Raw genomic sequence first — 25,778 nt, forward strand, 5'->3', positions numbered from 1 at the left:
GAGTGCTTGCGGTCCCCCTGTGCCAGAACTTTTTGTTTTATTGAAGCTTTGGACAGAGCACTCGTGCTTCTTTTCTTTTCTTTGAGATTTCGCCGAAATTTTGAGGATTTTTTTTACTTGAGTCTTTTTTCGTCGATTTTCTCGAGTTTTCTGTCACGAGTCGTTATCACACTCTTCTTCGAATTTCCTGGATGACGTTTCTTACAGACTTCATTTTTTTGCAATGCATTTCAACTTGCTTTATTTAAGAAACAACGTGTCTTACGGGCACACAGGTTTGTTTTATGTTTACAGCACTTCATTTTCCTGTTTATACCTGCTACTGTTCTGTACAGCATGTTATACTATCCCTGTTTCTACCTGCTACTGTTCTGTACAACATGTTATGCTATTCTTGTTTCTATCTGCTACTGTTCTGTACAACATGTTATACTATTCTTATTTCTACCTGCTATTGTTCTGTAAAACATGTTATACTGTTCCTTCTACTGTACCTGCTATTGTCATCTATGACATGTATACTATTTCTTTTATTGTGCTTTTTACTGCTTGTCCTGTACTGCATATTTTATATTGTATAGCCTTAAGCATGTCTTCTTTTCATATAGGATGTTTAGAGGATTATTACTATAGGTTCGTTTGATTTGACATCATAACTGGACATCCTAGAAAGCTTAAACTCGTCACAATAAGGAGCTTGGAACTAGCACGGTGGGCAGCACGACCATCTTCAACAGCAGAACATGTCTTCCTCAGCTAAACCATTACTTTCCTAGAAATTAAAACAACAATCCATAGGATTTCGAGGTTGTTCGTCTGGTGCAACATAAATCCTCAACCTTTTCGTTAGGCTTTTGTATAGCTCTGCCGTACGATCTAAGCCCTAACTCGTTTTAGGATTCTGAGGTTGTCGTTCGTTACGATCTAAATTCTCACATCTTCCGGGCAATTTGTGTGATCGTTTCACACGAATGTAAGCCCTAATTAAATAAAATTGGCAAAATAAAACACTTGAATATTTTTCCTCGAAACTAAAGCCAAACCATAGAGTAGACTGGGAAGCCACCGAGGATCTCCTCTGGATCTGTGACATCCCCTAGTTCTTCTTCCTTCGGATTCTGTAATAAATGTTCCATGTTTGAACTATTCTCTTTTGCACACCTCTTTGTTCGATTTCGTTGAAAAGTCCTATTCTTTTGAAGTCCTTGGAGATAATCTTTCATGATTTTTATCGAGAGTATTCTTAAATGATTTCGGTCATTTAAGATGTAATTAACTGTAGGGACTTGTCTTTATAGGAAGCTTTTCTGAACCTAGTTTAAAATAAACCCTATTCAATTTTTCATATTAAATAGGGGAATTTGTCGACAAATAAAACGGTTTCGCAGACTAAATGAACGTCATATATTTCTTAGTTTATTTGATCGAGCCTCACCCTCAAGTTTTGTGTTTATCCCTCGGGATAGATATATGGTTTGAGGTAAATCGCTCTTTCATTTAAACTATAAAAAATATGGGGTCAGTTTGATTTTCATATTTGATTTCAAACTTAAATCTATATGTAAATTAAAACGTACTTCAGAAGCGGGCGACGAGATTTCGATTCCGGTGACCGACAACTTCTTACAGACAACAACAACCCACCTCACACTTTTCCTCGCCGACAGATATATGAAATTAATAATTATTTTCACTAACGCTTACAGGTCAAGTGATACTTGGGTTTGGAAGTTTTAGTATGTTGTATCTATTGTACAATGGAATTTGTTATAGGTGAGGCATTTTATAGTTAAAATTGGTTGATAAAATGAGAAAGTGTTATGAGAGTTTGCTTGAACATCAGGCTTATAAAAATTAAAAATAAAATCAACTAGTGTATCTTTATTTGGTCCAACACAAGGGTATTTAAATAGGAAAAATCCTCAAACACGTAATGATATTGAATACTACTATGACACATGTATACAAATAAGCTATTTTCTACAATTCCAATAGTACTCAATTATATGCTATTTTAAGGTAATATCCATTTGTTTGTTTCTGCACACTTCCGTTAATTGCCTTGGACAAAAAATTCCACCATAGTTTTATTTCTATTCTAGGAACTAATTGGAAAAGGGAAAATTCAATGATATTGGAGGAGATTATTTGTTATTATATGTTAGAAATGTTAACAATATGATTGTAATTTAGGTTATAGTAGGTAGATAGTTGAAAGATAATTATTGATGTAAATATAATTAATGATGGGATGATTGCTGTTAAGGTAATTACTGGTGATACATTATAATTATGGAGGCTGCTTATGATCCTCTTAGTTGGTTAGAAAATAGTTAAAAAATAGCCTATTAGCAGAAATGAATGAACTATTACAACTTGCTCCCGAGGAAGAAAAGAAATTATTTGAGTCAACTTTGATGAAATTATAGATTTAAGTAGGATGGGTTATGAGACGATTTATCATGAGTGTGGAATTTACAACAATAGCAAAGCCTTAATCCCACTACGTGGGGTTGGCTACATGAATCCTTTTTCTCCATTGCGTCCTATTTAGTGCCATATTTTCATTTAGTTCTAATAAATTAAGATCAATTTTTATACAATAAGCCTAGGTCTTCCTCTGCCTTTCTTAACATAAGTCAAATCTAAAACATCTATTCTCTTAATTGGATCATCAGATGGTCGACGCTTAATGTGACCAAACCATCAAAGACTACTTTCTCTAATTTTGTCCGTCACAAGAGCTACATATCATGAGTGTGGAATATGAGATAAAAATGCTATATAAGTTATTCTTGATTTCATGGTAAATAGTGATCTTACAATAATGAATACAAACTTTGAGAAATGAAAATACCACTAAACTGTATGCAAAATTGGAGCTACCAAATAATAAATATATATATTTTTATTTTTTATTTTCCAGTAAGGTGATTTTTTGGAACAGTTTAATCACACAACATTATAGTCATACCTCTTAAGATTATCAAAAATTAAATTAGAAAAAATGCAATCAAAGAAATAGTTGTCCAGAGATAATGTGATAGATTTGAAAGTTGATAAATTGTTAATTTTTCAAGCTAAATTTCCTAAAGATACAGTTAACAATTCTTTAGTTGAGCCAAACAAGATGTGAGGTAAGAGAACTTATTCTATTAAAAAATTATCGTAGAAGTTTTAGAAGAGTGTATAAAATAATCATGCAAATCTATTGGTAGAGTTAGAAGTTACATAAGGTTTTTAAGAAAAAATATTCTTTAGAAAAGAGGAAAAAACTAAATACTATTAATGATTATAGTAATGCAAAAAATTTTTGCAAATAGTTTATTGACCAAAGTAAAATCCAGTAATTTTTTATGGTCTTATGTTATCTGCTAGGTACTAAGAAAAATGTTATATATATATGTGAAATTCATTAGAATTTATAAGATTTTAATTAAATATGAAAATAGTTAAAATTTATACTATGAGAAATTTTTAAATGAATGCTTTAGAAAAGAAATTATTTTGAATTAACATAATGTATAAAATAAGTAGGTGCATTATAAGTTGACACATGTAAAGGATTGAGTTAGCTCTTAAAAAGATGCACACATGGACTGTTCAAAGATTTGAGCTGCAATTATGTTAGAGGAATAACTGGAGTGATGTCTATTGAAGATTTGATAAATGAAATAAATCTAAGTGGCTTAGACATATACAAATGTTAATGGATGAGAAAGGAGAAGGCAATAAAGGCCCAAGATAACATGAATTAAATTTGTTCAAAATGATTTTGAGAAGAAGATATTTTATGCCATGCAACACTCATTTGGAACAATTGAAAAATGAGAATTTGTCATAATTGGGATAAGGCTAATGATTAGGATGTTGATGAGCGGATCTTCTAGCATAAAATCAAATTCATTTTCGATGCTGTAACTATTTTTCTATTTGATTCTTCTCTAAATATACCATTTTGAGCTGCACTTCTGTTCATAAGTTCTAGCACCAAAATCCTTTTTTCTCTAATCATTTGGTATCCTTTTAGTTTTTAAGATTCCAATGAAAAGGTTAACAAGCAAGCTACTTTGTGACCTTTCATAATACTTCAAATCTTAATATGCACTCATTTGCATCTAAAAGTGTACTTAATGCATTTTCGTTATAATTAACTAAACTTCAGTTTTTCTTTTTGCCAATCTTGAATATGCTTTGTAGTTTTGTTCTTTATGCTCCTCTAAAAGATTTATTCTGAAACAACCGCATTTTTGGAGTTTTTAAAATGATAGTTTTAGTCTTTCAATAATGTCTTAATTTTGAACTAAGATCTTATCATTTGTTCCTGTTAGTACATCTAAAAATATCTGAGTTTTTAGAAATTTTAATTTATTATGTTAAGTTTTTTATTACATTTTCTAATTTATTATTACTTAATATTTGTATAAATCATAGAACTAATATGTTTTGTTTTTTTTTTCTACCCAATTTTTTATGCATTCTTGTTTCTTCATAGTAATTGTTAAGCTCAATAAGATTTATCTTTTGCCATTTTGTTTCAAATACATTTTCTTTCATAAATAAATTTTGTATTGCTTTACCATATTTTGCTTTTGTATGATCTATTTTTATACTCTTTTAAGATTTTAATGCAAAACCCTTATAATGCAACTCAAATGCAATTTACTCCTTTACGAACCTGCATTGAATGATTAATAACTTATCATCATTTTTGTTCTACCATTTTCGAGGAACTTATTCCATTTATTTTTTCTTTTGTGTCAATATTTAAAATTACGTAATTAGATATTGAGGAATTTTTTGTTTGTGTGGTGAGGCTTAAGCTCAACATCAACAAATTACATTAAAAAAGACATCTTTTACTAAGTTTAAAGTACGTAATAAGTAGTAAGATATTAACATCCTAATATAATGAATGTAACTAATTGAGACTAACATATTAGCATCCAAATATTAATCATACAATAAAAATATTGTACAAAAATTAAAATAAGACATAATAACAGTCTTCAACTAAGTTTGGTTTAAATAGTTTTTTTCTACTCCTGTTGTCCTATGAAAATAAGAACATACTAAGCCACTAAGGTTGGAATATTAAAATTTAAAAGTCCTCATCAATCGTATCACTCAATGATGCTTCATCGGAATCATCTACATAACAACTTGTTTTCTCTCTCATTTTATGTCAATTATATCCATGTTTTCTCATTTTTTTCTTCTTATCTTAAATCTCAATTATCTATCTCTTAGTTAATATTGATATTTATTAGAGTTTAAAAGAATGATAATGTTGATTTCAACAACTTCAATTACATCCTCAATTGCAAATCATGTGTATAAACAAAGAATGCTTATTAGTGTTATTTATTTATTATTTTAAAGAAAAAGTATTATTCTAATTGCGCATACCTCACTAAACGGAGACAAGGAGACATTGATGTGGGCCTCATATTATGTGAGGCATAAGCCTCATATAGTACCCAATAAGGCATCAGCTTTATTATAAATTTTTCAGAAAAGCATTGTAGCGGGCCTCAAGTTTGGCTACATATTGAGCAATTTTAAACTATGCTTTGTAGCTTTTAGATATCATCCATTATTACTCATATATGTTGAGATTGTTATTTTTTGTACCTTTTGCCATTATTTTTATACTCTTTCAATTTTTAGCTCCACTTTTGAGTGTAATTTAAGTGTTCTTCTCATTTGTTAGAGTATATAAGAGCAATACCCAATGTATTGAGCTTCGGCTAGTGCAGTGTTTGGGGAGGTGTTAATGTATGCTGCCTTTAATACTTGTAGAGAGGCTATTTCTATTACTCAAATTTGGATTTCTCTATTTTGTAAGATAATGTTTGCTATTTTAATACTATATGGTAAGATCAAGTTTAGCATCACATACTACATTCTATTTCCATATTTCATTCCAAATATGAATTACCTATAGCCCACACTTTTAAGGCCAAAATATTTATTTAAGTTGCGACCAATAATATCCTCTTTTCTTTTGGTATGTATTATAGTGGTTAATCTTTGTCTTCCAAAATTTAATTCTTTTAAATTCAACTTCAAATCCAATCTAAAGAACATAAGCAGTAACATCATTTATAATGTTAACTTATTAATGGTCACCATGGTCACCATATCGGTGACAATATTCACTTTAATATTTGTAAGTTTTTGACTTTCTATCTACCACTATATTGCCACATAACTATTTTTAACCTTCCTTATCTGCAACAACTAATAACCTTCCCTTCAGTATTTGAGTTTCTCCCCTTTCTATATAAAATTTTTTGTAAGCATGTAATAATTGTTCTTTGCTAGTCATTTTGTGTTTTAATTCGCTGGGATTCACATGTGAAGTCCTCAAATTTGTTGTGTCAGTTCTAAATTTATTTTTAAACTTTGGTGCCAAATTCTCAACATATATAGGTTAAGTTAGCATAACTTATATGTTGACGCAGGCTTCTAAACAACCTTAGCATGCTTCTCATCATAATCAATCTATGGCATAGCACTTATAGATGATTTCCGAAGCCCTGTCTACTACTCACCCAAATCAGGCTAGGCCATGATACATTACTTCTAGAAAATGCTCTATCGCTAGCAGATTCATTTTATGATTTTTTTTCATATAACATCAATCCTTTCTATATAAATTTTTTTGTAAGCATGTATTAATTTTTCTTTTGCTAGTCATTTTGTCTTCCAATTCACTTGGATTCAGATGTGAAGTCCTCAAATTTGATGTAACAAATCAATATATAATTCTAGACTTTGGTGCCAACTTCTCCACGTATTCAGGTTAAGTTAGCATAACTTATATGTCAACTTAGGCTTCTAGACAACCTTAGCATGCTTCTCATCATAATCACTTTGTGTCATATCATTTATAGGTGATTTCGAAAGCCCTGTCTACGACTCACCCAAATCAGGTTAGGCCATGCTACATTGCTTCTAGAGAATGCTCTATCATCAGAAAGCATTGAATTTAGATTCATTTTATGATTTATTTTCATATAACACGAAGCATCAGTTTTTTACATCCGGGTTCGAGACCGCAAAAATAGTTCTTAGAACCCTGAAATTATTATTTCTAAAAGGGTTATAATTTAAATTTCTTCTAATCCATTTTAAATACATTAGAATATTATTTTTTGTTGCATTATAGCCCAAAGGAGGAACTTAATTCATATCTTTCAGATGAAAACGCTTCTGATGGGTCTTTACAACATAGAAGTGCTAGTGCTTCATCACTCAGCATACTCAAGATAGAAAGATTGTAACGCTATACAATGACTTGTAGATTAAATTTACTTTTATTTATAAGTTTCCAGATTCTTTCTCTTTCTTACTAATTCTCCAATTGTTCTGCATTATCATTTATCTGTCATTTTCATACACTAAATTTTCCTTATGTAACTCCATCTACCTTCTTGTTTCCTTAAATTCCAATTTTCAGCGGAGCATATTTATTTCAACATTGTCAAAGCAAAAATATTGTGATTAAAAGCAGTTTTTCTGTGGTGCCTACTGTTGTCATCTGTACTATTTTCCATATTTTGCAGGCCTTTATGCATAATAATGTTTGTGATCATTGACTAATTTTCAGGTGTCATGCCTCCGAGATAATTATGCATATCTTTTGCATGATTTGGACACTGGTACAGTTGCGGTCGTTGATCCTTCTGAAGCTTTTCCTGTCATAAAGGTCCTAACGCAAAGAAATCAGAACTTAACATACATATTGAATACTCATCATCACTATGATCACACTGGTGGGAATATGGAGTTAAAAGAAAGGTATGGTGCAAAGGTATGTAACAGGTACTTATGCAAAGTTATATATTGAATATTCTTCGCATTCATGATATTGTTCTTGTTTGTCCAGCTCTTATTGATATATATACTTTCTGCTGTCCTTTAATATAGTTTCTGAGTGAAGTTATTGAGTTTTTTAAAATTTCTATCATTTCTATTTTGGAGAGGCAACTTGGATTAATAAAATATTATTTGCTTAAATTAACACAACTAATCAGATATTAGGAGCTGAAGGTTATGTGGCGAATTCATCAATTGGAAACTGGGTGGTAACAATACCAAGAAGATTGATGGGAGGGAACACCACGTAGGAGGAATGGTGAAGCAGGAGAGAGAGATAAGAAGAAAAAAAGAAAAAACCAATGCTTGAAACTTTGATTCTCTGTAATCATGAGGTGGAGTAGATATGTTAGGATTGTCATAGAAGTGTTTGTATTTTGTAATTAGCTATAAATTTAATTTGTATAAACTGAACTGTTATGCCAAAAGTGAACTGAACTTTGTTTCTTACTTGAGTATCAACATGTGCTTCAAAAACCCAAATAAAAGGTTAGTTCATTTTGTCATCCTGGATTGGGATATGCTTCAAATCAGCAACCATAAAATGTTGTGTGATTAATTTTAAACTACGACTGAGAAATTAGAACTGCATTCATAATTTACAATACATGTAACTTAACAGCCTAAGGGTGTCATTTTGATAGCATACTGCCTTTTTAAAGTTTGCAGTTTTTGTTCCACATATCATCATGAAACAAATGGGGGAATGATGAATGGTCTTAATTTGAAATGGCTCAATAGTTTGATGTTAAGCCACACATTGATCCCTTGTATGTATTTATTTGCTCAAGAAAGGTCTTAACTTTTCGTTAGAGGACATTGTTTGACTGCTATCTATGGGCACAGGTGATTGGCTCGGGCAAGGACAGGGATAGAATTCCTGGAATTGATTTAGCTCTTGATGATGGAGATGCATGGATGTTTGCAGGCCATAAGGTGCTTGTAATGGAAACTCCGGGTCACACAAAAGGTTGGGGTTTTTGTTTAAAATTGTAAAATAGCAATTTGTTCTCATCTCAGCTATTTTTTAGAACACTGGCCTACGACCTATTTATAATTATGCAATTTGTCTTTGGATTGTACTATCTTGAATGCATCTGAAAGATTATGCTTTTCTATGAATTTATTCAAGCTTTATTTTCTTTGTTTTTTTTTTAATAATTTTTTTCGGTGGATGTGGACCGTTTTAATTTTAAAACTTTAAAAACTTGGTTTATGATTTTTTGAAAAAAAGAGAGATGAGTTTTATAAATATGAAAATAGTTTTGATGTAAATATAATTTTTTGAAAGTAATTTTTTAATTTAAAAATAGATGAGACCAAACGAGTATCACATTTTGGATAGTTTGGATGACTAAGCATGATACCACAAGTAATACACTTATTTCGAAAAATAAACATATCACTTGTAGTAGGCTCAATCACCTAAACTAAAGAGTTTGTGACATCCGTTTGGTCTGCGATATATGAGACCAACAAGTTCTCCTACTTAATATATGAATTAGATAGGGTTTATTTTACGTGGGTTCCAAGTCCCTATAAAGTCAAACCCTTATAGTTAATTACATCTTAAATGACCGGGGTCACTTAAAAAAACTCTCGATTAAGATCAGTGGTTTTACCTTCCGGATTTTAAAGTTTAGGCTTCCACGATCGGACATGAGAAAATCAAATGGATTGGTTCAAATAGGAACAATTATTTTAAGGAATCTAAAGGAATGAAAAGTAGGGGATATCACGGATCCGACCTCCCAACTATCCTATTGTTTGGCTTTATGTCTTTGGAATAATGTTATTTAATGTTTTAATCTTACAATTTATTTAGAATTTAGGACTTATGTTCACACGATATCTAATCGTGTAGATAGCCTAAAAAGATAGGAGGATTTACACCATACCGTATGGTAATCTCAAAATCCTAAAGTGTTATGACTTATAATTGCATAACCAGGGTTGTGTAAAAGCCTAAAGGTGATATGCGAGGTTTTATGTTGCACTAGGCAAACCACCTCAAAATCCTAAGAGTTGCTATTTAAACTAAGGAAAGTGATCGGTGAGAATGTGTTTTGATGTTGCAGATCCATCTTTAAGTTATTCCTCGTTGCGCTGCGCACGGTGTTTGCTTCAAGTTCTTCATCGTAACACCTTTGGGTTTAATGTTAATCCTATATAACCACTAGGTTTTCCTATATTTAGGTATAGTGTATACTAAAACAATAAAACATGCGGTTTATAAAAAAAAAGGGGTACAACATGCTAGGAGAATAGTATAACATGCTAGGAAATAAGCGGTATGACATGCTAGGGAAAAATAATATAACATGCTAGGAAATAAGCGATATAACATGCTAGGGAAAAGCAGTATAACATGCTAGGAAATAAAAATGCTGCAATGTAAATCACACCTGTATATTTTGAGGTATGCTGCTCCTTTAAGCTAGCTATTATTCACTGTATAAACAAAAGAAAACATTGCATGGAAAACTCAAGAAAATCGACAAATAATCCATAACGGAAAACTCGAGAAATCGACAAATAATCCACAACGGAAAACTTGGGAAAATTGACGAGTAACAATTCAAATAAAACTATCAAAACCTCGAGAAAATCCCGGAGAAAAGACCACGAGTGCTTTGTCCAAAAATTCCAAGAAAACATATGAAAAGTCCGAAGAGAGGGGACCGCAAACACTCGGGTTGGGGCTAGGCTCAAATATATATATTTGTACTCGAGGGACGTCGAAGGTTACTCGGTCACCCGAATGTATAAAACCCGTCACTCCACTAAAAGAATATCCTACTGAACCTAACTTAGGAGGGTACTCCTTAGCCTAGAATCAGTAATCAACAAGTGGACAACCCAGTTGTATCATATTTAAAATTTAAATTTTAGCATGCACATGCATTTCAAGCATACAAAAGGAAAGTTGTATTTAATTTTTTAATGAAAATATTTTTAATAAATATTGTATCTGTTCTTATCAATTTGTTTTATGAATTTTGAAAAAGTATAGCTATCCACAAGTCGATCACGCATCGGGCCTTGGACTACCAACAACCTAAGAAGGTACGGGTCCCCATTTAGTCTTATGTTGGTGAATGATACTTTCATTCTACAGTTCATCAGGTCCCAGAATTGAGTCTTGGTGTTGTAACATGAGATATCATTTTGTTCTACCACCGGCGTGCATTTGTCATCATCGCCCTACGCCCCAAAACAAAACCGACCTACTTGCGACCTTGCTTGATGGTTTCATATGTAGCAAAAGACTATATCTGAGCACTTATGTATCAAACATAGGTACAAAAAATCGAACCAAGAAACAAAGAAAAAAAGAATAAAAATGAGGATGAGAGAGAGAGAGGAGGAATTGATCCACCCAAAAGATCGAAAGACAAAAGGGTGAAGCAACCTCAAAAGAGAGTCTGAGATCCTTGAATCAATCCAAAAAAAGAATATTATTTTCTCAAATTTATATAATTGGATCAACCTAAGAAATGTATCCTTTCCAAATTTTATTTCAAATAGATTGAAAAAGGCTCAAGGTTAACATGACACTGTACTCATGGCTCCATCCCTTGTATGCACTCACACACCTAATCCTGAACCTAAATATAGCATTTATGTCATCCAAATTTTAATATCAAACTTTCAAAACTCTTTTCCAAATAACAATTTCATAAATCTTCAAATCCCTTCATGAATTTAATTCATATAAGCTTTCTAATTTCCCAAAACAAAAATCATTAAAAGCTTTGCACAAATCTCAAAGATAGGAGAAATTAATCAGTAGAGGGGGGAAACACCAACCTGAAATAATCCATGAAAAAAAAATCATCAATTAAGGCTCACGGATAAAGGGGCAGCAAGAGGAAAACTCCCACCCGAATTAAACTCCAGCCAAATACAACATGAACCACAATAGTAAGGGTCACGGGTAAAGGATAACAAGAGGACGATATTCATCCCTTAGGCTCACGGGCAAAGACAGCGAGAGGAAGGCCATGAAGGCCATAAACATCAAATAAGACTCACGGCCAAAGCAGCAGAAAAGGAAATCACCATAAGTAACACCATTACAATGTATTTGATATACATAAGAGAGTGAATGGACAAGCTATTATAGATCATTAAGATCGAACCCATTTTCATCGAACCCGCTTTCATCCCATAAGGCATGACAATGTTCAAATTAAACATTCCCACATAGAGTTAGACATACCAATAAAAACCTTAGAAGAAGGAGCATTAAAGAGGAGGCCCCAACCAAACCACGCCCAACAAAGGGGTCAATCCGAGCTCAAGGAATGAACCAATCAGTAAGAAATTTCAGCCAAACAAAAATCACCAAAAAGGAGCCCAACCCGAGCCTAAGAAAGGGGCAAACCGAGCCCAGCACAGGGGCAAACCAAGCCCAAGGAATGGTCCAAAACAGTAAGGGATTCTAGCCAACATAAATCATCAAAAGGAGCCCAAACCGAGCCCAAAGAAGGGTAAAACCGGGAAAGGGGCAAAAACCGAGCAGCAAAGGGGCGAAATCCAGCCCGACACAAGGGCAAAACCGAAACCATATCCACCATAAAAAAAAAAAAAAACTTTGAAACCAAATTCCAGCTATTTATATGTTTTAAAATGATCCAAAACCGAGCCCGATTTATGGGCAAAAATAAGAACAATGATTCCAGCATTTATCCAGCCCTGCACAACTAAACCGAGCCCAAGATGGACAAAACTGAGCAGCATAGAGGCTAAACCGAGCTCCAAGATAAGAAGGTTCCAACTTTTGTATCAAATGGTGATAGACAATAGGTAAACATGAATAAATCCTTTTAGAGCCAACATTTTCCAACATTTATTCTAAGCATGAATAACAATAATAAAAGCTTTGATAATTTCTTCTATCATGCATTTCTAGAGGGATGAACTTCATTTCCAAGCTACCAATATAATGTTTCCAAGTATTTCAAGCAAAAAGAATAGAGGCAGCGCATACATGCTTTCCTTTTACTGAATCTAACATGTATCAATGCCTATGCTTGAGAATAAACTAAGCCATGTTTCCATTATTTTTTGTAAGAGGATAGAGATGCCTCAAAATGCCATCCTAAATAAAATAAAATAGGATCTAAATAAAATAAAATAGGAAGATGGGGAAGAATACCTCTTTTGAGCAGATTTAAGATAAAAAATTGAAGTACAATTTCAAGAAAATCACTTCAAGAGAAATATTCCTCCTAAAGACTTCAAGAAATGACAACCACGAATGCTCCACACCACAGGCACCCGAAAGTATAGCTTAGAGAGGATTTTCGGCAAAGTAAACAACACTCTAGAGAGGATTTTCGGCAAAGTAAACAACACTCCACGAACACCCCATACTCCAAGCGCACGAGAATCAGATTTTAGAGAAGATTTTAACAGAATTTTCTTTCCTAGAGCCTCCCACAGCAAAGATACAGCCTCTCCTTTCTCTCCAAAAATTTTCAACAACCCAAAACAGTGTTTTATGAAGCTCTTTTATATGCAGAGAAGAGGGGAGAGAGCCACCAACCACCGCTTCAGGACCGAATAGAACAAGAGGGACGAAATCGACACAATAAAGAGGGAGAGAGGGAGAGCGTACAACCTACAGCCGCGAGGAGGAGAAGCGTCGGCCAGCTCGCCTCCTGCAATTGGAGAGCCGAGCGGCTAATTTGCCACGTGAAGAAGGGGAAGAGACAGGAGAGTGCGCCGCATACGCGAACGACAGAGGAAAGCCGCGTGGATCTACCATGGAATCTAGGGCACGCGAGAGGAGCAGGATGAACCTCGAGGGATTAAGCGGCGGAACCGAGCCATGGAATGGGTTGGACGATGGCTTAAGTGCGTGGGTAGAGGGGAAATAGGGATTAAAATTATAATTTTAATATTATAAAGTAATAAAATTTATATAATATATAAAATATTTAATATGTCTTAAAAATAAAATTCAATTCGTACTTTTTATTTGTGTGTCATAGCATAACAAAATTGGTGTCTATTTTAGGTAATTCTGACGTTCCGAACGCGCTAACGTGGTTTGTTTCACTATCGGAGGTCGTTTTGACGAATTCATCGATTCGCCCGCCATTTTTTTGTGTCGGAAATTACGGCAATATGTGTGTCATTTCCTACTAAAATTGGTCCTGGATGCATTGACACGGTCCATTTTGTTGTCGTAGGTCGTCCGGAGAAGTTCGCATTTATTTCATTCTCTGAGCTCAATATATGTCCGATCTTGTGTAATGTAGTGAATTTTGTGCATTTTGTGTGTGTATGTGACGATAAAGTTTTGACGAGGTTTTCCGAGGGCTTGAAATCCTATTGGGAACTTCTCCCTGAGTCTCCACACAATAGCCCTTAACCGCTCGTCCGTAAGACGATGATTTTAAGAGCATTAATGTGAGACATTACAGGAGAAATAGAGGGTGGTTGACTTTCTAAAAAGGGTGGGTTCCAGTTCTAGTTTTCTAAGATGGTCAATAGAAACTCCTAGAGCTAGATCTTAAAATCTTAAAAAAAAGAGTAATGACCTCAAAATGAGGTCAACAAATGGACCTCCAATAGGTGTGGTGTGCTGACTAAATTCACCGCGTGTATTGGTGTTGACCGAATGGATCAACAAACCAAGAAATGTTTAAGTAGGCCGATCAAAGGTCGAACTTGATATGAAATTGAATTTGAGTTTTGTTCCCAATCGGGAACCCACAGCTTGAGGAAGATTTTGTGAATAAATGAGTTGGGGATTGCAGATATTTATTTTCAAGTTACTGTCGTGAACTTGAGTTTTCAAATGACTTTTGAAATATGTGCAATGGAAAAATTCAACATTTGATTATAATATCAAAGAATGTGTGTGGAGGAAGAATCAAGATTAAACCTTATCCCAAAGGGTGTAGAGAAATAAGTGAAGCAGGAAGATTTTATCAACTCGAAATACCGCTGGAGAAGTTATATTCGAAATGACACGTTAGAAAGGAAAACACTGAGACTCACATCCGACCCAAGCGGTGACGAGGAAATATATCGGTCACGTTAGGAAGGAAAGCACCGGGACTCACATCCAACCCAAGCGGTGACGAGGAAAATATATCGGTCATATTAGGAAGGAAAGTACTGGGACTCACATCCAACCTAAGTGGTGACGAGAAAAATATCTGCTACATTGAGGAGGATAACGCTGGGACACATCCAACCCAAGTGGTAGCGGAAAAATATATCGGTCACGTTAGGAAGGAAAACACTGGGACTCACATCCAACCCAAGTGGTGACGAGAAAAATATCTGCTACATTGAGGAGGAAAGCGCTGGGTCTCACATCCAACCCAAGTGGTAGCGAGAAAATATATCGGTCACGTTAGGAAGGAAAATACTGGGACTCACATCCAACTCAGGTGGTGACGAGAAAAAATATCTGTTACATTAAGGAGGAAAACGCTGGGAATTACATCCAACCCAAGTGGTAGCGGGAAAATATATCTTTCTATGCAAAAATATGCAGATTCAAATATGTGAATTTGTGGGGAATATGTGAATAAAATATGAAAATATGTGAAGGAATCGGAATCCTTGCACCGATCCTCGGGAAACATGAGAATAGGATGCCGCTTTCAGGGACTCACACCTATCTTCGAGAATTTGATTTTTGAATCTTGTGAAAAGTTTGTGGGAAGTTTGTGAAATTCTTATGGAGCTTGTAGTATTTAGGAGAATTGTGAAAAATACATGTAGGGATTTATTGCAGTGCAGAATTTTGAGAAAGTTTATGCAGAATTTTTGACAATTTATGCAGTGTGGAGAAAGTTTGTGAAGCGTGGAGAAACTAAACCAATTCGGATAGCTGCCGGGGACATTAAATTCGAGCTAGATCCAGTCGAAATAAATAACAACCGTCAAGGAAATTATGCCAAATTCAAGGAAAAAGTTTGTCACATTGGGAAAGAATGTCGAAAACTTAAATCATTCCCAAGAAGTGAACAAAAGAATCAATTTGAGAAGGAATGCCCGAGATTCACAAACTGATTGAAGAAATTATCCTTGTAAGAAGAGACGTGGCTTTGTATTTGTAGAACCAGCCAAACCTCATACGCATTAGACAAGGGTCCGAGAAGAGTGTGGTTCTATAGAGCCAGCTAAACTCTTTCACAGGAGGAAGAGGACCCAGTTTTAGACAAGTGTAGTATCCGTGTTTCTAAGAATGAACACCACGATGCACAATACTTCTCGAGGTACCATCTGTTGACTGGAGGCATGTGTAGAATTAATCCATTCTTTAAGATACTTTTAGAATTATATTCTCTCAAGTACACATAAATATGTGCTACTTCTAAGGACGTCACAACTGAAGAGGCCATAAGTTCATAGCTCTATTTGTAGTAGTTGTTGTTTGCTTTGACATTGATTCTATAAAAGTTGTTCTTGTCGTCTTTGAGGAGTCACTCTGACGTTCTTCGAATTGTCGTTGGAGTTGTATTTGCTGGGCGCTGAAGGAGTTGACTTCAGGGTTGAATTTCCATTAATTGCTAATATCATTGTCATCTCTTTAATTCTTTCTTTCTGAGCCTAAGTAGAATTCAGAATTTTGGTCATGTGATCAAAATATTTTTCATTTACCAAAGATATTTCTGAGTTAATTAATAACCAACCAAAAGACTTAAGATCGCTGAACTTTTTCCTGAGTATAATATCAAAAAAATTATCTTAAGAGAGCATTTTAAGTCTCATTAATTAGGGAAAACTCGGACACAAATTTTTTATTATATTATACATCCACCTCAAGCTTTCCACCTCAAGCTTCTTCTTAGGGAGACTTTTTATTATGCTTTGATTTTTTGATCAAACTTTTCACACCATCTCTTCTCTCATTTTTTTCATGTTTTGCTGATAATTACTATATTTGGTAGAGCATGATTTAAAAATTTTGAATATCCGAATTCAGACACCAATTTTTAATTTTATGCTCACCTCAAGTTTCTTCTCAGGGAGACTTTCACATTTTTTTCTTTGCTCTGTTTATTTTCTGAGAATTACTATATCTGGTGGAACATATTTTTTTTAAAGATTTTGAATGTCCAAATTACCCTGACTAATAATCCTCAAATGTTTCTTAAGACAAATTTTGAGATATTATAACTCGTTCGAAAGTCAGGACCTTGTCACGTGGCAGGAAATTAAAAAACTTGTGATATCCCGAGTCAATTAGTCGTATTTCAACCACACTATCTTTTTTGAAATCAACTTAGAACCCAGTTCAAATTCTTTAAAGTGGATGAGTCAGTTATTAGGGCATTAATTTCATTCTCTCTTAAAGTCATAGTTTCTTTCACAATACTGAAATTTTATCTTTGATTACTCTTTTATCGATTGTCGTGTTGATAAAAATTGAATGTTTTGTTAACCATTGAACAGTTCTGAAAAACAAGTTCTTTCTTTATTTATTGCGGTGGGAGGGAAGGGACAAACAAACATTGATATCACTAACATTCTTTTCGACAACAAAAATAATACAATAGTAATTAAAAGACGTTTCATCCTTTATTAGCTGCATCAGAGTCAATCAAGACATTGACATCGACCCAAATCATATTGATAGAACCTCTTTCAGGTTCCTTACTCTTCCGGGATCATTATGCCCCCATTCTTGAATTTCTCCTCAAGTTAATCTTTAAAAGTGAAACAATCTTTTAATGTTATGCCCAATCAGTCTGTGATATGGGCAATATCTCGGATGATTTTTTCATGAACTTCGTCTGGCTTTTTTGGTTCAGGGAGCTTGAATTCAGGTTCCTTTATTAAATTCTGAAACATTTGTTCGACTGCCTCATCTTTGAAAGGCTATATTTTGTTCGAACGATTCGTTATGTTCGGAGGTTTCCCTTCATCTGGCTGATCCGTTCATCACGTTGTTGAATGACTCTTTGCAACTCCTCGGCGTTCTCCTCAGTGGGTAAAGGAGCATCGGACGAGGATAAGGTGGCTCTGGCCTTAATAATGTTTATTTCTACAAATTCTTCTATCTCATATTATGACGGGTCGTAGGGTTCATAACCCATATCTTTCCTTCGTTCTTCAGTTAACCGTGCAATGTCGGCTCGAAGCCTTTCCAACGTAGCCACGATAGATCCTCCTTTCACAACTTTAAGGTCAGTTGGAGATTTTTGATGGGCATCACCTCTTTTGTTGAACACTAATGTGGTTGTGTAGAAGTCAGATGGAGCAACTGGATTAGCTGAAACCATATTGATAGAACCACTTTCAGGCTCTGTCAAATACTCTTTCGATATTATTATGTTCCCATTTTTGAAATTCTTTTCAAGCCATTCTTTGAAGCTAATACAATTTTCTATAGTCTGTCCGAGTAGTTTGTGGTATGAGCAGTATTGAGAATGATCTTTCATGCTGGCTTCCTCCGGCCTCTTCGGCTCTCGTAATCTGAATTTGAGATTTTTAAGCAAATCCTGGAACATCTTTGCTACAGTTTCTTTTTTGAAAGAATATACTTTGTCCACCTCTGCCACCATCTCAGATTTTCCTTCGAATTTGTCACCGGCCTTGGACCATTATTGGGAGATGTCGGCGGTGATGTGGTAGCAACCTCATAGACACCATCCTCTCCGTAGGTAGCAGACAACTGGTGAAACCTACTCTCGATGAGTGGAGGTGAGGTATCACGTAATCCTATCTCATCCAGTCGGAGGGCGATATTAGTAGTAGTGAACTCTGTAGCTTTCGCCTTCTTGACCCTTAGAATTTTTTGGTTACGGCTCCTTTCTTGTGTCTTGGTCAGTTGCACGGACTTTGAATTGGACCCAATTTCGAACACAGAAAACTGTGGGGCAAAAGCATCGACAGACACTTCTTCGTATAAAACCTCATTTCTTTTGTTTACTTGAATAGTTGGTGTAATAGCGGTGAATCCAGTGATAGAAGCAGAAACAATCCTGGGGGCTGTCTCTACGCTCTTAGTGGTAGACTTTACAGCAACAACAAGATTCTTTTCAATCAACACCCTCTTCAGAGGGTGAAATTCCTTAGTAGGCTTCAAGTTAAACTCCACCAGAGGCTTGGAGGACTTGTTCATTTCAGGTTTCATTGGGGCAACGACGACATTCTCGAACTTGGCTTCAATATCTTTGAATCCTTATCCACATTTAATGACCGCCAAGTCAGGTAGCTCACTCTTGCTAACAGCAAACTCCACTCTAGTGGCGAAAGAAAAGATCAACTTTGGTGAAGACATTATCTCTGTCATTTAAAAATTTTTTGAAAGTCAGTGATGTCCAATGCCTTGCAATTTCAATGACAGTACTCAAGTTAACGCACTTGTCTTATTAAACTGGGTATCATTTGAAATTTATTCATGTGAATTTTGTCACAAATTTTGTGATTTATTTTTGTTTTAATATTGAGTTTTGAGATTTCAACATTGCCGAGGAAAGTTGAAAAGGAATTTGACGTGACCTGTAAAAAGGAGAAGCAAATTTCAGAAGAGAAGTGAAGCGATTTTGAGGCATAGAGCTAGCCTAAAATAACAAATGATCTATTCCACATTGAACCCACTCCGAGTCTAACACACCACACCTATTATGGGTCCACCCTACTAAACCCTAGGGATCCCTGAACCTCTCCTGCTTAAGGATGGTTAAGCAGACAGTCCTGAAATCCAAGAGAAGTTGACTATATTAACTCGAGGAAGAAATGAGCACAGTAAGTCAACAGAAGAATGATAGTCTGACCCATGAGGGACATAAGCACACTACCGATGTTTGAAAAGAACACCACCTGATCAAAGATGGAGAGAGGAACTAGTCCCCAGTGGAGTCGCCAGAATTTGTCGACCGTTTTAATTTTAATACCTTAAACACTTGGTTTATGATTTTTTGAAAAAGAGAGATGAGTTTTGTAAATATGAAAATAGTTTTGATGTAAATATAATTTTTTGAAAGTAACATTTTAATTTAAAAATAGATGAGACCAATCGAGTCTCACATTTTGGATATTTTGGATGACTAAGCACGTTCACACAAGTAATATACTTATTCCGAAGAATAAATATATCACTCGTAGTAGACTCAATCACCTAAATTAAATAGTTTGTGACATCCGTTTGGTTTGCGAAATATTCCCTACCTAATATAAGGATTAGATAGAGTTTATTTTACCTAAATTTCAAGTTCCCTATAAAGACAATCCCCTATTTTTAATTACATCTTAACTAACCTAGGTCACTTAAGAAAACTCTCGATTAAGATCAGTGGTTTTACCTTCCAAATTTCAAAGTTTATGTTTCCACGATTGGGCATGAGAAAATCAAATGGGATTGGCTCAAATAAGAACAGTTATTTTAAGAAATCCAAATGAATGAAAAGTAGGGGATATCATGGATCCGAGGAAAAATCCCGGTGACCTCCCAACTATCCTATTGTTTGACTTTATGTCTTTGGAATGATGTTATTTAATATTTTAATTCTGCAATTTATTTAGAATTTAGGACTTATGTTCACATCATGCAAATAACCTAAAAAGATAGGATGATTTACGCTGTACCGTATGGTAACATCGCAATCCTAAAGTGTTAGGACTTATAATTGCATAACCAGGGTTGTGCAAAAGCCTAAAGGTGATATGCGAGGGTTTATGTTGCACTAGGCAAACCAACTTGATATCCTATTAGTTGTTATTTAAACTAAGGAAAGTGATCGATCGGTGAGAATGTGTTTTGATGTTACAGATCCATCTTTAAGTTATTCCTCGTTGCGCTACCCACGGTGTTCGCTCCAAGTTCTTTATCGTAACACCTCCAGGTTTAATGTTAATCCTATATAACCATTAGGTTTTCCTATACTAAGGTATAGTGTATACTAAAACAAATAAAGCATGCGTTATATAAAAAAAACGGGTACAACATGCTAGGAGAACAATATAACATGCTAGGAAATAAACAATATAACATGCTAGAGAAAAACAGTATAACATGCTAGGGAAAAACAATAAAACATGCTAGGAAATAAAAATGCTGCAATGTAAATCACACCTGTATATTTGGGAGGCCTGCTGCTCCTTTAAGCTGACTATTATTCACTGTATAAACAAAAGAAAACATTGTCTGGAAAACTCGATAAAATTGACAAATAATCCACGACGGAAAACTCGAGAAAATCGACAAATAATCCACAATGGAAAGCTCGGGAAAATTGACGGGTAACAATTCAAATAAAACTATCAAAACCTCGGGAAAATCCCGGAGAAAAGTTCATGATTGCTTTGTCTAAAAATTCCAAGAAAACATATGAAAAATTCTGAAGAGGGGAATTCCAAGCACTCGGGTCGAGGCTAGACTCAAATATATATATTTGTACTCGACGGACGTCAAAGGCTACTCGGTCACCCGGATGTATAAAACCCGCCACTCCACTAAAAGAATATCCTACTTAATATAACTTAGGAGGGTACTCCTTAGCCCAAAATCGGTAATCAACAAGTGGACAACCCAATTTTAATATATTTAAAATTTAAATTTTAGCATGCACATGTATTTCAGGCATACAAAAGGAAAGTTGTATTTAATTTTGTAATGAAAATATTTTTTATAAATATTGTTTTCAATTTGTTTTATCAATTTTGAAAAATATGATTGTCCACAAGTCGATGACGTCATCGGGCCTAGGATTACCAACAACCTAAGAAGGTACGGATCTTCCTCTGGTCTTATTTCGGTGAATGATACTTTTATCCTACAGTTCATCATGTCTTAGAATTGAGTCCTGGTGTTGTAGGACGAGATATCATTCTGCTCTACCACCGGAATGTCTTTGTCATCATCTCTCTACGCCCCAAAATAAAACCGACCTACTAGCGACATTGCTTGATTGTTTCATATATAACAAAATGCTATATATGAGCACTTATATATCAAACATAAACACAAAAAAGTGAACAAAGAAGCAAGAAAAGAAGGAATAAAAATGGGGATGAGAGAGGAGGAATTGATCCCCCAAAAGATCGAAAGACAAAAGGGTGAACCAAACCTCAAAAGAGAGTTCATGATCCTTGAATCAATCCAAAAAAAGATATCATTTTCTCAAATTTATATAATTGGATCAACCCAAGAAAGGTATCCTTTCCAAATTTTGTTATAAATAGATTGAAACAGACTCAAGATTAACATGAAACTGTACTCATGGCTCCATCCCTTATATGCACTCACACACCTAATCCCCTAAATATAGCATTTATGTCATCCAAGTTTTAATATCAAACTTCCAAAACTCTTTTCCAAATAACAATTTCATAAATCTTCAAATCCCTTCATGAATTTAATTCATATAAGCTCTATAATTTCCCAAAACAAAAATCATTAAAAGCCTTCCACGTATCTCAAAGATAGGAGAAATTAATCAGTAGAGGGGGGAAACACCAACCTGAAATAATCCATGAAAAAAAAATCATCAATTAAGGCTCATGGATAAAGGGGCAACAAGAGGAAAACTCCCACCCGAATTAAACTCCAGCCAAATATAACATGAACCACAACAGTAAGTCACGGATAAAGGATAACAAGAGGAAGATATTCATCCCTTACGCTCACGGGCAAAGACAGCAAGAGGAAGGCCATGAAGGCCATAAACATCAAATAAGGCTCACGGCCAAAGCAACAGAAAAGGAAATCACCATAAGTAACACCATTACAATGTATTTGATATACATAAGAGAGTGAATGGACAAGCTACTATAGATCATTAGGACCGAATCCGCTTTCATCCCATAAGGCATGACAATGTTCAAATTAAACATTCCCACATAGAGTTAGACATTGAAATTTATGAATTTTGAGATGACAAACTTGATTACCAATAAAAATCTTGCCCAGAACAGGGGCAAACAAGAAAATAACATCCAGCATTTACCCATTTCAAAAGAACTAAAACCGATCCCAAAGAAGGGGCAAAAACCGAGGAGCAAAGGGGCAAAGCTCAGCCCAACACAGGGGTAAAACGAGTCCAGCCACATGGGAGGGCAAGCAAAAAATATTTCCAGCATTTACTCATTTCAAAAGAACTAAAACCGAGCTCAAAGAAGGGGCAAAAACCGAGCAGCAAAGAGGCGAAATCCAGCCCGACACAAGGGCAAAACCGAAACCATATCCACCATAAAAAAAAAAAAAAACTTTGAAACAAAATTCCAGCTATTTATATGTTTTAAAATGATCCAAAACCGAGCCCGGTTTATGGGCAAAAATAAGAACAATGATTCCAGCATTTATCCAGCCCTGCACAACTAAACCGAGCCCAAGATGGGCAAAACCGACCAGCATAGAGGCTAAATCGAGCTCCAAGATAAGAGGGTTCCAACTTTTGTATCAAATGGTGATAGACAATAGGTAAACATGAATAAATCCTTTTAGAGCCAACCTTTTCCAACATTTATTCTAAGCATGAATAACAATAATAAAAGCTTTGATAATTTCTTCTATCATGCATTTCTAGAGGGATGAACTTCATTTCCAAGCTACCAATATAATGTTTCCAAGTATTTCAGGCAAAAATAATAGAGGCAGCGCATACATGCTTTCCTTTTATTGAATCTAACATGTATCAATGCCTAAGCTTGAGAATAAACTAAGCCATGTTTCCATTATTTTTTGTAAGAGGATAGAGATGCCTCAAAATGCCATCCTAAATAAAATAAAATAGGAAGAAGGGGAAGAATAGCTCTTTTGAGCAGATTTAAGATAAAAGATTGAAATACAATTTCAAGAAAATCACTTCAAGAGAAATATTCCTTCTAAAGACTTCAAGAAATGACAACCACGAATGTTCCACACCACAGGCACCCGAAAGTATAGCTTAGAGAGGATCTTCAGCAAAGTAAACAGCAGCTTAGAGAGGATTTTCGACAAAGTAAACAACAGCTAAGAGAGGATTTTCGACAAAGTAAACAGCACTCCACGAACACCCATGCTCCAAGCGCACGAGAATCAGATTTTGGAGAAGATTTTAGCAGCGTTTTCTTCCCTAGAGCCTCCCACAGCAAAAATACAGCCTCTCCTTGCTCTCCAAAAATTTTCAACAACCCAAAATAGTGTTTTATGAAGCTCTTTTATATGCAGAGAAGAGAGGGGAGAGAGCCACCAACCACCGCTTCATGGCCGAATAGAACAAGGGGGACGGAATCGACACAATAAAGAGGGAGAGCGTACAACCTCGAGGAGAAGCGTCAGCCAGCTCGCCTCCTGCAATTGGAGAGCCGAGCAACTAATTTGCCACGTGAAGAAGGGGAAGAGACTGGAGAGAGCGCCGCGTACGCGAACGGCAGAGGAAAGCTGCGTGGATCAACCATGGAATCTAGGGCACGCGAGAGGAGCGGGACGAATCTCGCGGGATCAAGCCGCGGGACCGAGCCATGGAATGGGTCGGACGAGGGCTTAAGTGCGTGGGTAGAGGGGAAATAGTGATTAAAATTATAATTTTAATATTATAAAGTAATAAAATATATAAAATATTTAATATTTCTTAAAAATAAAATTCAATTCGCACTTTTTATTCGTGTGTAAAACATAACAAAATTAGTGTCTATTTTTAGTAATTCTAACGTTTCAGACGCGCTGGAGTGGTCTGTTTCACCGTCAGAGATCGTTTTGACGAATTCATTGATTCGCGTGTCTTTTTCTTGTGTCAGAAATTATGACAATATAGGTGTCATTCCCTACTAAAATTGGTGTCCTGGACGTGTTGGGGCGGTCCATTTTGTCGTCGCAGGTCGTCCGGAGAAGTTTGCATTTTTACCCATCATTTATGCTCAATATATGTCCGATCTTGTGCAATGTAGTGAATTTTGTGTGTGTATACGACGATAAAGTCCTGACGAGGTTTTCCTAGGGCTTGAAATTCTATTGGGAACTTCTCTCTGAGTCTCCACACAATAGCCCTTAACCGCTTGTCCATAAGACGATGGTTTTGAGATCATTAAAGTGAGACATCATAGGAAAAATAGGAGGTGGCTGACATTTCTAAAAATGGTGGGTTCCAGTTCGAGTTTTCTAAAATGGTCAATAGAAACTTCTAGATCTAGATTTTAGAATCTTAAGAAAAAGAGTAATGACCTTAAAATGAGGTCAACAGTGGAGCAATACAATCTTGATTGCTTGTATAGGTAAAGGCATTTACCCAAATCTTGACATGGAACTTCCTGTAACAAGTTATCCCCACACCCCCTCCCCTTGCTGCTATAGTGCTGCGATCCTAGGTACACTCTTGCATCGAGCGGTCTCGTTGGGAGCCATCTGCAATCCTTGCTACATTGTTGCAGGATTTTTTGGCTTGGATCTGTCGACACTTCCTCTTCATGGATTTCCCTCTCATTTGGAGCGGGGCCCTCTTCTTTTTTCCCTTGTACTATATATTTGTTATTTCTGCATGTTTAGGTTAGTTTTTTTTTAATGTTTTGGTTCAGGACAACTGTTGGCTTCCAATGTTCCCCTTCTAGGTTGTTCCGAAGGCGAGGTGTTCTGGCTGTAGCTCGGCCGAAGTGGTGATCTTCTCCTAAGGTTTGTGGTGCTTTGACTGTAGTTCGATTTCACGGCGATATTTATCCTTAATTTCCTATCCTCTGTAACCCTCACTTTGCTGACACGCTGTCTTTCCTCGCTTGTCAGAACCACCAAACAATACTGTTGCTGTCTTCCTGCAACTCCAACCGCCAACCACCACCTCCTCCACTGACTGCAATCCTTTGTAACCACCTCCCACCTTGCTTCTACTCTTTCCATCCACCCGTCTTCGTTGTCCAACCATCCCCTTTCACTGTCGCAACCTTGGGAAAGCCCTCCCTTTGCTATCCCGCAGTTCCACGTCTCCCACAACTGTCCCTGTCATTCC

At 35.5% G+C, this 25,778-nt stretch overlaps 1 protein-coding gene across 7 annotated transcripts in view; it reads left to right on the forward strand.

Annotated features, from left to right (window-relative positions):
* LOC110037590 (probable hydroxyacylglutathione hydrolase 2, chloroplastic) overlaps positions 1 to 25,778 on the forward strand; it is a 68,144-nt gene that overhangs the window by 33,479 nt on the left and 8,887 nt on the right. For all 7 annotated transcript variants that reach the window (XM_020742273.1, XM_020742272.1, XM_020742271.1 and 4 more), the window contains exons 3-4: positions 7,616 to 7,819; positions 8,731 to 8,854. In XM_020742273.1, coding sequence (XP_020597932.1) covers positions 7,616 to 7,819; positions 8,731 to 8,854 — 328 coding nt within the window. The remainder of the gene's footprint in view (positions 1 to 7,615; positions 7,820 to 8,730; positions 8,855 to 25,778) is intronic.

Source organism: Phalaenopsis equestris, unplaced genomic scaffold, assembly GCF_001263595.1.
Source record: "Phalaenopsis equestris unplaced genomic scaffold, ASM126359v1 Scaffold221793, whole genome shotgun sequence".
In the NCBI taxonomy this organism is placed as follows: Eukaryota; Viridiplantae; Streptophyta; class Magnoliopsida; order Asparagales; family Orchidaceae; genus Phalaenopsis; species Phalaenopsis equestris.